A 16,177-nucleotide genomic window follows, 5' to 3' on the forward strand; every position below is an offset into this window, starting at 1 on the left:
ATGTTACTAAGAGCTGGAAGTGGGGCTCAGCTGTTGGGCCTCTCTCCTTTATGGGTGGAGATATGGGTAGGGAGGGAAAAAATAACGTGCTTTCTAAGCAAAACATCAAAGGTTAGCCAAATTCTGGAGGGCTTGGGGGAAGAAGGGGGGCCTATCCCTCAGATAGCAGAAGGAATTGAATAGGCCAAGGATAACATGGGTATATTCAGCCTTTAGAAAGAGGCAGGGAGAAAAATTGTTTCTACTCTCTTTTAGAGTCATGCTAATGGTTCCTAGAAGAGAATTTTTATTGCCCATCCCAGGAATGGTCCATCAGTCTAGGAATAGTTTGATAGAACTGAAGTGGGATTGGATTCAAACCATAACTGAGAAGGCATCAGGATTAAGAAAATGAAATGAGCCTAAACAAAGTAGCTGTGAACTTAGGGTAGAAAAAAATGCATGAAAATTTATACCCTAAAGTAGTCAACAGGTGATAAAAGTTTTCCTTTGTGACTAAAAAGAAGCTATAGGAGGGATAGAAATATAGCAAGAGAGAGGGAAATGGAATAGAGCAAGAGTCTAAGAAACCAGTAGTCTTAGCATCTGAAAGCATAAAGTTGCTTCTAGAAAGACCCAACAGTGAAAAGGACAGGAGGGCTCATTTATATACTGAAATTGGGAGTACCAGAGCAGCAGCCTGACATGACCTTTCATCCTTAACTCCACAAGTCAGCTGGGATACCACTCCTTCCATAATTCCAAGGAATGAACCTTTGACCTGTTTGATGTAGACAATCAAGCATGAGGGATGTGGTTAGGATCTAGGCCCAGTTCATGAAGTAATAGGAAAGCTAAGCATTTGGCTGGGAAGAAGTAGGCTCTCATAGCTGGGTAAGAACTAGGAGTCAAAGGCTTCTATGCAGGTAGTTGAGGAGGAAAGCCCAGGGATCCAGGGCCTGTAGATCTGAAGCTTCTGGCAAAGGACCCCTGCCCTTACCCTTTCTGCACAGGGTCGGGCACCATCTACAGGGCTCAGGATGGCCACCTGGGATTCAAGGAAGCAGAGTGATGTGTGAGGATTGACCTTAGCAATGACCAGCCTAAAAACAGAATGTCACCTTGCACTTGGAGGCTCCCAGGCTGACCTTTAAAGTGGCAAATGTAGAAGGCCAGCTAGAGGACTAGGACTGTGCTCTGATGGTCTCAATTGTTACTTGGGTACAGATGTGGTGTATAGGCTATTTTGTAGGGACCAGTAGAACTAAAGAAGGGAGATTTCTAGGGATAGAATCCTAATTTGAATATCAGGGCTAATGAGGTATGATATTTCCAGCTGAAAATGAGAGCAGGAGGCATGAGTGATTCATCTAAGTGGAAGAAACAGAAGAGATCTCCCCGGGCCCCACGCCATATGACCAAAGTCATACCAGGTTCAGAGCAGCCCACCTCCAGTGGAACCACCTTATCCTCTAACCTCAGTGGTGAGTACCTTGAGCTGCTTCTTCTGATTGGAATAGGTAGAAGAAAAGCTCCTACCTCTCTCAGGAATTGTGTCAGTGAAGACCAACTAACTGAGGCACTTTGGTCCTTCTGCAGAGAGCAAAAAGGAAAAATTCCAGGTCAGGTCACACTGTGACCATTTAGCAATTCTGCAGTGACTTAAGGTTGTTCTCCTTCCAGTGGGACTATGACTACTTTAGAGACCAGCATATGCAGTCTAGGCAAAAACAAGCAAACAAACGGTACCATGGAGGGTAGGTGTTTCCCAGAGTCTCTTTTCTTTAAGCTTTACTTACTTTATTTGGCAGGTGGCATGCCCTTCATTGATGTACCCACTCCCATCTCCTCTGCAAGTTCAGAAACGGCCTCAGCAGTGGTCAGCCCCTCTACTGACAGTGGTCTGGGGTTCTCTTCCCAGACCACCTCCAAAGAGGACCTCACTGACCTGGAGCAGCCTGGCTCTCCAGGGTACAGCACAGTTGCAGAGTCTGGCAGCAGTGAGCTGGGGGTTCCCGAGCAACCTGAGCCACAGGTATGGCTTTGATTCTAAAGATCCCTGTGCAGTCTTCTGCTGTGGGAATTGGCTTGATCCCTTGGCTCCTTTATCCAGGCCTTGGTTCACAAGAAGGTTGGGGCAGTAGGGGTTCTTCCCTGTTTCCTAGAATTAGCTGTGCTGCCTAGGAAGAATACATAGCATGACTCACTGTGGTGGGTAGCTCCTGGGATTTTCAAGTTATGCATACAGGCAGTACTTGGCAAAGGTGAGGATGCTGGCCATGGCTTTTTCTGGATGTTAATGATCTAAATCCCAAGCCCCTGAGGTCCTCTGTTGGTATGGGGTTCTAGTCACCATAGGTCAGTGTTGCCTCAGGTGATGTTTTCTGAGTCCTTCGTCATACTCCTTCCCTAAACCATCTTGCAGTGATTCATAGCCCACTGAGCTGGCGCTGTACCCACAGTCCATTAGAGACACTTGGAGGACAGAGACTTAAGGGAAATAAGTTCCAAGTTGCTCTTGCCTCATCCTTTTTCCTATATCCTCCCCATAACTGGTCATAGCAGGAAGGGGCCCATGTGGAAAAGGCCCAATCAACATCTGTGGAATCCATCCCTGAAGTGTTAGAGGAGTGTTCATCCCCTGCTGACCACTCTGACTCCGCCTCTGTCCACGACATGGATTACGTCAATCCCCGGGGCGTGCGCTTTACACAGTCCTCTCAGAAAGAAGGTGAGTACTCTCAGACAGGCTTTTCCCCTATCCAACTCACTAAGCTGTCTGACCCTAAACCATCCTAGATCCAGGGGGTCTTCTAGCAATCTCCTAGGCTATTTTCTAGTGAGGAAATGGAATCAAGCCAGAGGACTGTTGGATGGAGCCCTTCCCTAGCTTACACAGAGAGGGAGTTTGGTTAACAATAGGAAGTGAAAGGGAAGAATAGAAGCTTGAGACTTCTAACAGAAAGGTGGGATCATCAATTCTGATTCCCTTCAATAAGTGAGACTAGTCTCCCTACTGCCCTAGAAAAAAAAAATTTTTTTTTTCCAGAAGAGAATCACTTATCTGAAATATTCTGTATAATACAGGGCAGGTTAGTCCTGTGATTGAGCCAGTTTCTTAGCAATCCCACTTCCCTCCTGGCCTTTCCCAGGCACAGCTTTGGTCCCGTATGGTCTTCCCTGCATCCGTGAGCTCTTCCGCTTTCTCATCTCCCTCACCAACCCACACGACCGCCACAACTCCGAGGTTATGATCCACATGGGACTGCATCTGCTCACAGTGGCTCTTGAGTCTGCCCCCATAGCCCAGTGCCAAACCCTCTTGGGCCTCATCAAGGATGAGATGTGCCGCCACTTATTCCAGGTAAGACTGGATTTCTAGAGGGGCGCCAAGCCCCTGGCTTTTTTTCAGGGTCTCTTAAGGGCCAGGGACACAGGGAGGTTTGGCTGATTCGTGTGAAGAGTATAGGACCCAGGAAAGAACCTACCTCCCCTACTGACCGCTGCTGCTGCTGCTGCTAAGTCGCTTCAGTCGTGTCCGACTCTGTGCGACCCCATAGACGGCAGCCCACCAGGCTCCCCCGTCCCTGGGATTCTCCAGGCAAGAACGCTGGAGTGGGTTGCCATTTCCTTCTCCAATGCATGAAAGTGAAAAGTGGAAGGGAAGTCGCTCAGTCGTGTCCGACTCTTAGCAACCCCATGGACTGCAGCCTATCAGGCTCCTCCATCCATGGGATTTTCCAGGCAAGAGTATTGGAGTGGGATGCCATTGCCTTCTCTGACTGACCACTAATGATAGTCAAGAGGCCTCCGTTAATTCCCCGGGGATGCTGGCAACCAAGGGGAAACATAGGAATGGCTGGATACAGAGTTCCCTCAGAGCACAGATATAGAGTTCCCGTGGTGGCAACTTCCCACAGTTTGCTCTCCTGCTCTTCTCTTGGTTGAGCCAAAGTCAGGTTCAGAAACCTAATGGCCTGTCCTACTGTGATCTCCAGCTACTCAGCGTAGAGCGACTGAACCTTTATGCTGCTTCCCTTCGGGTATGCTTCCTACTCTTTGAGAGCATGAGGGAGCATCTCAAGTTCCAATTAGAGGTGAGTTTCTTGAACTTGGAAAAAAGAAGGAAAAAAAAATAGGAAGATGTATGACACCTTCATTTGGATCAGCTTTGTCATGCTGCAGGGGTGGGATTTAGTGGCATCTGAGGAGAGTGCTTTTAGCCTCCATAGTTTGGTTCACTGGCTAACCTCCCTCATGGTCAAATTAAAAGGAGCCCAGAGAAATCTGCCTGGCTTTAAAATAGGAGAACCCAAACGTAGAACGGGCAAGTAACCTCCCTGTGAGTGGGTACAACTCTTTTGCCTATAGTTCTTTTGCAACACAAGCAGGCAGGTCAAGCTGAATTCACCAGAAAATTGCAAAAAGGAACCCTGAATAGGAGCAGATCAGGCTCACAGAGCACAAAAAGGGCAATAGGCAACTTGTTTTGGATCAGGCACGAGGTAGAGAACCAGCCCGCTCCATCATGAAGGGCAAAGAGAGGAATGTCTTTAGGTATGGAATACCGTTGTCTCTTAATGCATGCTTCCTGGCTAGCATTTGCTTCCTGTCTAATTTGCCTCTTCTTATCTTGAACCCTTTCCCCATCCAAATGGCAATTACTGGATTATTGTCAGATGTACATCAAAAAGCTCATGGAGATCATCACTGTGGAGAACCCGAAGATGCCTTATGAGATGAAGGAGATGGCACTGGAGGCTATTGTGCAGCTCTGGCACATCCCCAGCTTTGTCACCGAGCTCTATATCAACTATGATTGTGACTACTACTGCTCCAACCTCTTTGAAGATCTCACCAAGCTGCTGTCCAAGGTGCTGAGCATTTTTACTGGTCTCTAGAAAGAAAATTAAGGAAATCTCTCTGGTGGTAGTGAGGATAGTACATATAGGGAATGAAACACTTGAAAGTTGGGGAACAAAAGGAAGGGCATTTTCTCAAAGCAATGTAAAAGTTACGGGCAGTTTTAGGATTTTTTGAGAAGTATTCTAACCTCAAGTCTACTGGATCTGTTTACTTTCCAGAATGCCTTCCCTGTGTCTGGTCAGCTCTATACAACACATCTGCTGTCTCTCGATGCCCTATTGACAGTGATTGACAGCACTGAGGCCCACTGCCAGGCCAAAGTCCTCAACAACCTTATCCAGCAAGAAAGGAAAGAGGCAGCCAGACCTGGCTATGAGGCAGTAGATGGCACTCGAGAAGCCAACAGTAGTGAGAGGAATTTCTTTTCTTTGAGAATCCCAGGAGTCTATGTTTATCCCTTCTCTACTCACTGAATCCTTTCTCCTACATTTTCATTTCTTCCTCTGAAGTACTCCTAATTCTGTGTTTCTAAGATTTGGTGATGTGAATCATAGACCAGACTGGCACATTAACAGATTCATGGACTTCTCCCTTTCTCTTCTTCCGTACTTTGTCTTTTTTACCGAATTGTTATTTCTTTATGGGGAGAAAAGAGAATTTAGATTAAATGATATATAGGACCTTTTCCTACTTTCCTTTTCCTACTCCCAGTAACTGCCTCAAATCTAATTAATCTTCTCTAACTTTTCCTTGAGATTGAGGTGCAGAAGATCAAGGAAAGTGACTCAGTAATCTATTTATTAAACTATAGAATCTAATGCTTGACTAATGTGGGATAGTGAATACTTATTTGGGCTTGAGTTTATCCTGTCAGGGTTGGTGACCTATGTGGGAACTTGCAGATCTCTTTTGCCTGAGACTCGATTGTCCTGAAGCACTGCTTGACTTCCTACAATACCTACAGTACAGTCTTCACTTAGCTTCTTCTCTCTTAACCAGCTGAGAGAGCAGCCAGTGATGGGAAGGCTACAGGCATGGCCCCAGACATCGCAGGCCTGAATCTGCCAGGTGGAGGGCGGCTGCCAGCAGAACATGGGAAACCAGGATGCAGTGATCTGGAGGAAGCTGGTGACTCCGGGGGTATGTACTGGATGTCCATCTTCCTCAGCCCCCTCAGCTTGAAGACCTGTTGGAGAACAGAGGGGACGGTTGCAGAAACCCCTGAGGGCAGTACCCAAATGAACTTGGCCGCTAACCTTGGCTTCAGACCCAGAGAGAGGAAGGAGAACATTGGGAGCCCTAGCAAATAGAACTTCTAGGGATGTGAAAGACTGATGAGCACAAGAAACTTTCTGAGGCATCCTTGTTTTCACTAGAGGGTATATCAGGATCCTTCTAAAAGTCATTATCCTGGTAAAAGAGGTCTTACTGGTGTTTCACTCTTTCCCTCCCATTCCTAGCTGACAAAAAGTTTACCCGGAAGCCACCTCGATTTTCCTGTCTCCTGCCAGATCCACGGGAGTTGATTGAAATTAAAAACAAAAAGAAGGTACATATAGATATCCCCAGAGCTCAACCTCTACCCGCTCTGACTGGGTGTTCTCTGTGGGGTTCCGTTTCAGAGAACAAGGGAGAGTTTCAGCTCACTGAACAGTTTCCTATGGCTAATTTTTGTGCTTGTTGGGACTTCAGCAGTCCCCCAGTCTCCTTTGAAGCCCTTCATTACTCCTAAGCCATGTAATCAGGACCACCTTTTGTGTGCTCCTGGGCAAATGCTTCCCTCACTGAGAGTCAAGTGTTACTTGTGGTGACAGGAGTCCTGGGAACTGGTATCCTGTGGGTCACTGAAGGTTATTGGTCATCTGGAGCTCTGGGGTGATGATTGGCAATAAAAGGGTATTGACATTTATTCTGGTGCTTTTAGTAAAGTTCAAATAACTGTGCTTTGTGGTTTTCTTAATACAAAGAAAACCTATTTAACCCTTCTTCATCTTAAGGCCAGCCTATATGACTTTGGTTTACATGTGCCCTTGATTGCAGAACTGTGGATAGACAGTCAAAAAGGTATCGTCACAGTTAGTTCGCCTTGTCTTTCAAACTCCAGGGCCTTAAGAGCTAGGAAACCAAAGAAAGAAGGGGAATCTGTAAAGAAAGACTAGAATCAGCTAGTCTGTAAACAAATACTAGGGATGGCTGTAAAACTGAAAAGAAAACCTTCTCTAGTCTCTTTCTTCTACTTTTTCCCCCTGATTCTCAGGTTGGAGGAGAGTGCTATGCATTTTTAGTACTCAGAAAAGGAGTGAGAAGGAATTCCTCAGCCAGTTCTACATAAACAATGGGGATTGGGGAAATTTAAGGGTCAATATGATTCAGCCTTAGTTCTGGAGTGAGCTGTGTCCTAGGAACCCATTAGGTGACCAGCTGTGGACCCTGATGGAGGCCTGGTCTTGTCTGCTTTAGGGGCAGAGCAGCTTTTGACACCTCCTATCTTTCTCCTGCAGCTGCTGATCACTGGCACAGAGCAGTTCAACCAGAAACCAAAGAAGGGGATCCAGTTTTTGCAGGAGAAAGGTCTCCTTACCATCCCAATGGATAACACAGAGGTAGCCCAGTGGCTGCGAGAGAACCCTCGACTGGACAAGAAAATGATTGGAGAGTTTGTGAGTGACCGCAAAAACATTGACCTGCTGGAGAGCTTTGTGAGGTGAGGAAACTGTAAGAAACGTGGGATGTAGTTGGGGGACAGACAGTTCAAAACAGTACCAGTCAGTTCCTGCTGGTAACCCAGGTCACACGCTTTTCCTCTTCCCAAGATTTATATCTGTTGAGTTTAAAAGAGTCTCCAGCAAGAAAGCTGAAGGGGCCAATCCATTCTATACAGAGAACATTGCAAAGGGGTAGAGCAGGGTTCCTGAGCACAGAGCAGGTTCTGGGTTCCAGAATGAAATTTCTAGGCAGGAGCACACTGATGTGAAAAGTACTAACCGACTCAGTGTTAGAGATGTCCAGAATATACCTCCCCTTTGCCAAAGCCTTCAGCTTCTGTTCCAATAGGAGAAGCTTAGGGGAACTATAGCTATAGATAACCCAACATTTGCAACTTATTATATCTTAAGTCTTTCATCCTTCTTTCTTTCCCTGTAGCACTTTCAGCTTTCAGGGTCTGCGATTAGATGAAGCTCTCCGGCTCTACCTGGAAGCCTTCCGCTTGCCCGGGGAAGCACCGGTCATCCAGAGGTTGCTAGAGGCATTCACAGAACATTGGAGGGTGAGTTTGAGTGGCAGGGGCTGAGTCCAGCATCCCAAATTAATTTGACTAAGGGTTTCTGTGGCTTCAACTGAAAGACCCAGTTTCTGTCTCCTAAGAAGGCTGAGAAGAACATCAATGAGCTTTTTCCCATAGAGGGGATGCCAACTTCCATCAAGGAGTTGGCAAGAGATGGGTCATTTTCTGACTGGTACCTTCCCTCTGTCTCAGCATTGACCAGTAGGTTGGCAGTGAGGGTTTGATTGGCCAGAGAAGAGCATTGACATAGGCGGGGTCTTTGCTTTTTCAGAATTGTAATGGCTCCCCATTTGCCAATAGCGATGCCTGCTTTGCCCTGGCCTATGCTGTCATCATGCTTAATACTGACCAGCACAACCACAATGTTCGCAAACAGAATGCGCCCATGACCCTAGAGGTAAGATTGAATCCCAGCCGTGGCAGAGCAGTTCCAGCACAGCTTTGGAGGTAGCAGGAAGGATGTGGGATTTCCATTGGGCACAGTGGACACGGTTCTGTCCAAGGGAGTCAGGGAGGGCTGGGCAGTACAGAAGAGGAACTGGGGTAGGGAAGTGGATTCTTTTACTTACTGTTTCCTAAGTCCTATTTACCATAGACCCAGGAGTTCCTTGAGTGGGGCTTCAGCATTGACACATGGTAGGGTGAATCTTACTGCCCTGTCTCTAGGAGTTTCGCAAAAATCTAAAAGGTGTGAATGGAGGCAAGGACTTTGAACAAGACATCCTGGAGGACATGTACCATGCCATCAAGTGAGTATGTGTAGAGAATGCTGTAACATCTCTGCTAAGGAGAAGCACACTGCTTCCTTTTCCAAATGTTGGCATCATATCAGTCTGCAGTGACTCACATGCCCTGGATTTAGCTTCGTACTTTAGCTGGGCAGCCCCATCTCCTCCAACTCATTTATTTCTTAAAGAAGCTGAACAGTACTATAACTGAAGAACCCTGAGCCAGGATTCAAACTGCCTCTGCTGAGTGGAGGGGGCATCATTGCCCTGTTTTCTGAATCCACAGCAGCTAGATTTTCCTGTCTAGCTCACAAAATGCGTTAGGATGGGGGTAGTAGAGAACCCAAAATGAGTGCTAGAGGGTGACGTTTGGGACACTTAGATTTTTACTATAAACCAGAAAAAGAATTGTTTATTCTCTCATACTCAGAAAGAATATGAGATCTTACTATAGAACTAAAGGGCCACTTAGAGACAGGGCTTGGAGATTATGGGATGCTTCCTTTCTTTCTCCCTGGTGCCACTGGTGGGCAGGAAAGCAGACCACTAAGCTGCAGTTTTGATGACCTCTCATTGGTGGAAGTGCCAGTTCTGGGCAAAGCCCCTTTTCCTAGGTTGTGACCAGTCAGTTCAGAGCAGTGCACCTACTCTTTTTGTTACCTCCTGACAGGAATGAGGAAATTGTGATGCCTGAGGAGCAGACAGGCTTGGTCCGGGAGAATTATGTGTGGAATGTGTTGCTTCATCGTGGTGCCACCCCAGAGGGCATATTCCTACGTGTGCCTGCTGGCAGCTATGATCTTGACCTCTTCACCATGACCTGGGGCCCCACTATTGCTGCTCTCTCTTATGTCTTTGACAAAAGCCTTGAGGAGACAATCATCCAAAAAGCCATCTCAGGCTTCAGGTAGCCAGGATTTGACTTTGGTCTTAATCTTCTTCCACCTCTCTGAGTTAACATGATTGCCTCCATGCCTCTCTGACTCCTACTCTTATTGTCCTTAGAATGGGGTTCCTCCTGAGTTTTTGGAGGGAGACTGAAGCTTGGGAAAGCTCAGTATTAAACAGACTCAAGAGTAAAAGGTTTCTTCCTGAGACTGATTAGGGAAGAATCCCAAGCAAGCCTCCTTGAGGACTTGGAAAGGCTGCCTGGCCTCTCAGTGACTGTATCTGGTATGTGACATTACAGGAAGTGCGCCATGATCTCCGCCCACTATGGCCTCAGTGATGTGTTTGACAATCTCATCATCTCTCTATGCAAATTCACAGCTCTCAGCAGTGAGGTGAGCAGCGATAGGAACTGTGTTCTTGGCATTCCAAAGGAAGACCTCTCCCTTGGCCATAGATCTACCCTTATCTGTGGAGCTGATTCCCTTCAGCATATTCTCTCACTCAGCCAGACTACAGAAGAGCTTAGGCCATTTCTGTCTGACATCCCTGTGATGAGAATAGCATTACCTCATATAATGGGGATGAGAGAGGAGACACAATAGTGGAGAAGGCCTTAGCCAGGTTAGCCCTTCTCACCAACATTACAGGGGATTGAAGCAGAAATAGCAGAAGGACCCTTAGGAACATAGGTACAGGCCAAAGAGAATCTCCTTTCAATTCATTTGCCAGGCTCTCAGCCTCTTCTCATCTTCTTTTCCAGTCTATTGAGAACCTACCCACTGTGTTTGGAAGCAACCCTAAAGCCCACATTGCAGCCAAGACGGTGTTCCATTTGGCCCACCGTCATGGTGACATCCTGCGAGAGGGCTGGAAGAATATCATGGAGGCCATGCTGCAACTCTTCCGAGCCCAACTGCTACCCAAGGCTATGGTAGAGGTAATTCTTGGTAGGAGACTAATCGATAATAACAAGGCAAGAGGTCCAAGATTATGTACTGTTTGTTTTTAGAAATGGTTGAGAATAGCACTGGGCCTGATGCATGCTTACCAGGAACGCCTCAAATGTAAGACCACAGATCTTCAGCCAGGGGATAGCTGTGAAGGAAGACTGGTAGAAGTCATTACCAGTCACCAATTGGAGGGGACCCTGTCTGTTGTGGAGGGCAGAGGGCAACAGGAAAAAAGCCAGAAAACTTTACTCAGAGGAATAGGAAATGCAAAAGGCATGTGAGAAGAAATTATTCTTGACCTGATTTTCCAGGTAGAAGACTTTGTGGATCCCAATGGCAAGATCTGTCTACAGCGGGAAGAGACACCATCAAACCGGTGAGGGCAAATCAGAGGCTAGAGACTTTGGGGAGGGAGTATTAGAACTGTAGAGCTCACTAGAGCTTGTACCCTCTTTCTCCAGAGGAGAGTCAACAGTGCTGAGCTTTGTGAGCTGGCTGACACTAAGTGGTACTGAGCAGTCTAGTGTGCGGGGCCCATCCACTGAAAACCAAGAGGCCAAGAGAATGGCTTTGGACTGTATCAAGGTAACTGACCCTGCTCACCCCTGGTGAACAAGCCTAGACCCTTCTGTACAAGATAAGACACCGCTGTATGAACTGAAGACTAGGATCACTAGCGTTTGTGACCAGAGCTGACTCCTTCTGCCCTCTCTTCCTAGCTTCTTGGGAACATTCTCTTCCCTCTAGTCCTTATCATTAACCCTTGTGCCCCTCTAGCAATGTGACCCAGAAAAGATGATCACAGAAAGCAAATTCCTCCAGCTGGAGTCACTGCAGGAGCTCATGAAGGTACAGAGTGAAGAGGAAAGAGGGATGAAAGGGCTGGGCTGGGTCTGGGAGGGGAGACAGGGACATATGCCTCAGTCATTGTCAGGGCTGGGCCAATGGCTGGCTTCTTCTCCATGCCTTCTTTCCTGCAATTATTCTCCTCCAGGCTCTGGTCTCAGTGACACCAGATGAAGAGACCTATGATGAAGAGGATGCTGCTTTCTGCCTGGAAATGCTGCTGAGGATTGTGCTAGAGAACAGGTAGCAGGCAGTCTTTAGGCAGGCCTCATACTGGACTTGTGCCAAAGGGATGGAAGCCTGGAGTCATCTTGCAGGGTGGACTCTAGGGACAAGAAGCACAGGAAGCTGCAGGCAGTGGAGGAAAAGCTTGCTCATTAGACCTGCCTTGCAGGGCCTAGCTTCAGTCAGAAAAGAAGGCTTATTGCCTACCGGCCTCTTCATCTGAGACTGTCTTCATCCCTTATGTTTCTCAGGGACCGTGTTGGCTGTGTGTGGCAGACTGTTCGAGACCATCTATACCACCTATGTGTCCAGGCCCAGGACTTCTGCTTCCTTGTGGAGCGGGCAGTGGTGGGGCTGCTGCGCCTAGCCATTCGGTTACTCCGGAGAGAAGAGATCAGTGGCCAGGTAAGCAGAGTGCAGCTGGGAGGGCAGGAAGTTATATAAGGGGTAGAACCACAGTATTAGTTATGGATATGGCCTGAAACAGAGAGCTCATTTAATACCCTATAGCATGAGCCCAATGGCAACCCACTCCAGTACTCTTGCCTGGAAAATCCCATGGACGGGAAGGGCCTGGTGGGCTGCAGTCCATGGGGTCACTAGGGTCGGACACGACTGAAGCGACTTAGCAGCAGCAGCAGCAGCAGCAGCAGCAGCATGAGCCCAGTGATCTGCACAGGGCTGGGGGAGTCTTAACAGGTGGCATTGGAAGTGAGTCTGGAATGGCCTCTGGCATGAAGCCTGATACTCAGCGTCTGTGCTCGGTAGGGTTGGACAGCTACTGCCCTGTGGCAGTCCCAGCCCTGTACCTGATTTCCTAGTTCTCATGCTTAGGACCTTTGCCCAATTTATAAAAAGACAACCAGCATAGAAATAATAAGTGAGTTCTGCAAGATCAGGGGATATAAGATCAATACACAAAAATTAATCACATTTTTTAATACTAACAATGATCATATAGAAAATGAAACCATTTCAAGTGTTCCAAATGAAATCAAATACTTAGCTATAGACCTAACAAAACATGTATATACTCTGTATGCTAAAAATTACAAAATGCTGATGAAAGATATTAAAGAAGACCCATATAAATGAGACATAGTATATGCATAGATTGAAAGATTCAGTGTAGTGAGGACACCATTTCTCTGTTAATTGATCTGTTTAATGCAACTCCTATGAAAATCCCAGCAAGGTTTTTTTGTAGACAAACAAGCTTATTCTAAGATTTACATGGAAAAGCACAGGCCCTAGAATAGCCAAAAAACATTTTGAGAAAAAAGGTGGGAAGGGTCACTCCATCTGATATTAAGGCTTACTATACAGCTACAGTAATCAACACTGTGGTATTTTTGGAGGGACAGACACATGAATCAATGTAACAAGCCAAAAACAGACCCACACAAAGAAACCTAACTAATTTTTTGACAAAGGTGCAAAAATAATTCAGTATAGAAAGGATAACCTTTTTAATTGCTGGAGCAATTGAAATCCACAGTGGGCGGTGAACCTAGACCTAAGCCTCATACTTTATAGAAAAGTTAACTCAAAATGAATTATAGATTTAAATGTAAAATGTAAAACTTGGAAACCTTTAGATAGAAATACATGAGGATATCTTTGGGAGCTGGGCCAAGAGTTCTTAGACTTGACACCAAAAATACAATCCATAAAAGGAAAAACTGATAAATTAGACTCATCAATATGAAAAATTCTACTCTATCAGAGCCCAATGTGGAAAGGATATAAAGACAAGGAGTGTTTGTTTTCAAATCAAATACCTGAGAAAAGACTAATATCTAAAATGTAAAAGAACACAAAACATAACAGTAAAAAAAAAAATTAGAAAATGAGTGAAATATATGAAAAAGATACACAGATGGCAGATAAGCACATGAAAAAGATTAAGTGATGTTCAAATCATGAGCCAGCAGGGAAACACAAAACCACAGTGAAATACCACTGCACACCTCTCAGAATGACTAAAGTGAAAAATAGGGATAATACCAAATGCAGACAAAGATGTGGGTCACTCATAAATTGCTGGTGGGAATGTAAAACAATAGAGTCATTTCTTATCAAACTAAACATGCAGTTTTAACCCAGTCCAGCAATTGTGCTCTTGGGTGCTTATCCTAGAGCAATGAAAGCTAACTTTTATAAAAACCTGTGCATGAATGTTCACAGAAGCTTTATTTGTAGTAGCCAAAACTAGAATCAGCCCAGATGGTTTTCAGCATAAAAGTATAGTGTATGTATACCATGGGATATTATTCGGCAACTAAAAGCAACAGACTATTGATACACAATTTCTTGGATGGTTCTCCAAGGAATTATGCTAAATGAAAAAAGCCAATCCCAAAAGGTTATATACTGTATAATTCCATGTATATGACATTTTTGATTGACAGAGTTTTAGAAGTTGTGGACAAATGCCCAGGGGGTAAGGATCGGGGCAAGAAAGAGTTCATGGAATTCTCCAGGCCAGAATACCAAAGTGGGTAGCCTTTCCCTTCTCCAGGGGATCTTCCCAACCCAGGGATCGAACCCAGGTCTCCCGCATTGCAAATGGATTCTTTACCAGCTGAGTCACAAGGGAAGCCCAATAATACTGGAGTGGGTAACCTAGCCCTTCTCCAGGGGATCTTCCCAACCCAGGAATTGAACTGGGGTCTCCTGGATTTGCAGGCGGATTCTTTACCAACTGAGCTATCAGGGAAGCCCAAGAAAGAGGCAAGTGTAGTTATAAAAGAACAACACGAGGGATCCTGTGGTATTGAAACTATTCAGCATCTTGGCTACTGGTGGAAACACAAACCTCCACAAGTTAAATTTAATTAAATTGTGTAGAACTTAATATACATATAAGTAAAACCGGGGAAATCTGAATAAGATTAGAGAATTCCATCAAGGAATACTATAGTTTTGCATAATGTTACTGATCTTTTCTTTTTTTCAGTTTTTTAAAACTTAAACTTTTAATATTGAGTTAAAAGTTATATATATCTATATAACTATATATCAATATAGTTATATTGATAACTATATATTCATATGCAGTCTTTTATAATAAAGTATTGGATATCAGGTAATTTATTAGATGCTGTACTGAAAATGGCAAACAAAATGGTTGTAAGTGCATCAGGTGTTCACCTTTATGATGGCATGTCTGACTGGGAGCTGTGGCACCCTGACACTGCCCAGCATCGCAAGAGAGTATTGTACTGCATGCACATCAGTAGCCCTGGAAAAAATTAAAACTCTTAAGTATGGTTTCTACTGAATGTGTATTGCTTTTGTACCACTGTAAAGTCCCAAAAAATCTATATCAGATCACCATAAGTTGGGGGCTGTCTGTATACATTCCCCATTTTTCCCCAATGGTAGCACTATGCAAAACGATAGTATAGTATCCTAACCAGGATACTGACATTGATATAGTTTACTAATCTTACCAGATTTCCCCAGTTTTGGTTGTACTCATATGTGTACTAAGTTCTACACAATTTAATCACTTGTGTAGATTTGTGTTTCCACCACTAGCGAAGATGCTGAATAGTTCCACCACCACAGGACTCCTTGTGTTGCCCTTTTATAACTTGCCCCTTTCTTGCCCCCATCCCTCGCCCCTGGCCATCTGTCCACAGAGTACCCTAAGTTGGGTCTTAGCTGAACCATCCTCATTGGCCTAAGGAGACTGCTGGGGAAAGAGGCTAGACAGGATACTGTGTGCCCACTTTCTACTTCCTGCTCCCTACTCTTGCCCCAGGTACTGCTCTCCCTGCGCATTTTGTTACTAATGAAGCCCAGCGTGTTGTCCCGAGTCAGTCACCAGGTAGCCTATGGGCTCCATGAACTCCTTAAGACCAACGCAGCCAATATCCACTCAGGCGATGACTGGGCCACTCTCTTCACACTGCTGGAATGCATTGGCTCAGGTGTAAAGCCTCCAGCTGCCCTGCAGGCCACAGCCAGGGCCGACGCACCTGATGCTGGTAAGCCCTTTTCCAGGGACATCTGCAGTGGCAGATAAACAATCACGGCCCCAGTGGCTGAGACAGGAAAACAAAACACAGGTTGTTGTGTTCATCAGATTAAATACCCTTGGCTCTGCCATCTGCTTCCAGGGCTTCCTGTGCCCACTGGCCTCTCACCAGTACTCACAGACTAACAGCATAAAGGCAAGCATGGAAAAGGCTATGAGCCAGGCTTCCTACTGTCCTGAGGGCTGTTTCCTCAGAGACTGTCCTCACTGCCATCTCCCTCCCCAACAGCTGCTACTAGATGCCATCCAGAGCCCAAATTAGCCTGCTGCCCCATTTGGTCAAGAGAGCAGCTCTGCAGGCCATCCTTCAGCCCTCTGGTGACAGAGCTGAAACTAATCTAGACCCAGAGAAAAGAGAGGC

The 16,177-nt window shown here is 45.8% G+C and overlaps 1 protein-coding gene across 11 annotated transcripts in view; it reads left to right on the forward strand.

The window, feature by feature from the left end:
* Positions 1-16,177, forward strand: part of GBF1 (golgi brefeldin A resistant guanine nucleotide exchange factor 1) — a 123,855-nt gene that overhangs the window by 102,880 nt on the left and 4,798 nt on the right. For 7 of the 11 annotated variants that reach the window (XM_061403242.1, XM_061403243.1, XM_061403237.1 and 4 more), the window contains 22 exons: positions 1,316-1,463; positions 1,791-2,014; positions 2,542-2,710; positions 3,132-3,343; positions 3,978-4,076; positions 4,659-4,853; positions 5,064-5,253; positions 5,845-5,985; positions 6,306-6,394; positions 7,347-7,549; positions 7,990-8,113; positions 8,403-8,528; positions 8,798-8,880; positions 9,530-9,766; positions 10,049-10,142; positions 10,511-10,687; positions 11,012-11,076; positions 11,162-11,285; positions 11,478-11,549; positions 11,695-11,789; positions 12,023-12,176; positions 15,541-15,766. In XM_061403242.1, the coding sequence (XP_061259226.1) occupies positions 1,316-1,463; positions 1,791-2,014; positions 2,542-2,710; positions 3,132-3,343; positions 3,978-4,076; positions 4,659-4,853; positions 5,064-5,253; positions 5,845-5,985; positions 6,306-6,394; positions 7,347-7,549; positions 7,990-8,113; positions 8,403-8,528; positions 8,798-8,880; positions 9,530-9,766; positions 10,049-10,142; positions 10,511-10,687; positions 11,012-11,076; positions 11,162-11,285; positions 11,478-11,549; positions 11,695-11,789; positions 12,023-12,176; positions 15,541-15,766 (3,247 nt within the window). The remainder of the gene's footprint in view (positions 1-1,315; positions 1,464-1,790; positions 2,015-2,541; positions 2,711-3,131; positions 3,344-3,977; positions 4,077-4,658; positions 4,854-5,063; positions 5,254-5,844; positions 5,986-6,305; positions 6,395-7,346; positions 7,550-7,989; positions 8,114-8,402; positions 8,529-8,797; positions 8,881-9,529; positions 9,767-10,048; positions 10,143-10,510; positions 10,688-11,011; positions 11,077-11,161; positions 11,286-11,477; positions 11,550-11,694; positions 11,790-12,022; positions 12,177-15,540; positions 15,767-16,177) is intronic. The other 4 variants (XM_061403247.1, XM_061403238.1, XM_061403240.1 and 1 more) reach the window with 1 other exon arrangement.

The sequence above is a fragment of the Bos javanicus genome, chromosome 26 (genome assembly GCF_032452875.1).
Source record: "Bos javanicus breed banteng chromosome 26, ARS-OSU_banteng_1.0, whole genome shotgun sequence".
Classification (NCBI taxonomy): domain Eukaryota; kingdom Metazoa; phylum Chordata; class Mammalia; order Artiodactyla; family Bovidae; genus Bos; species Bos javanicus.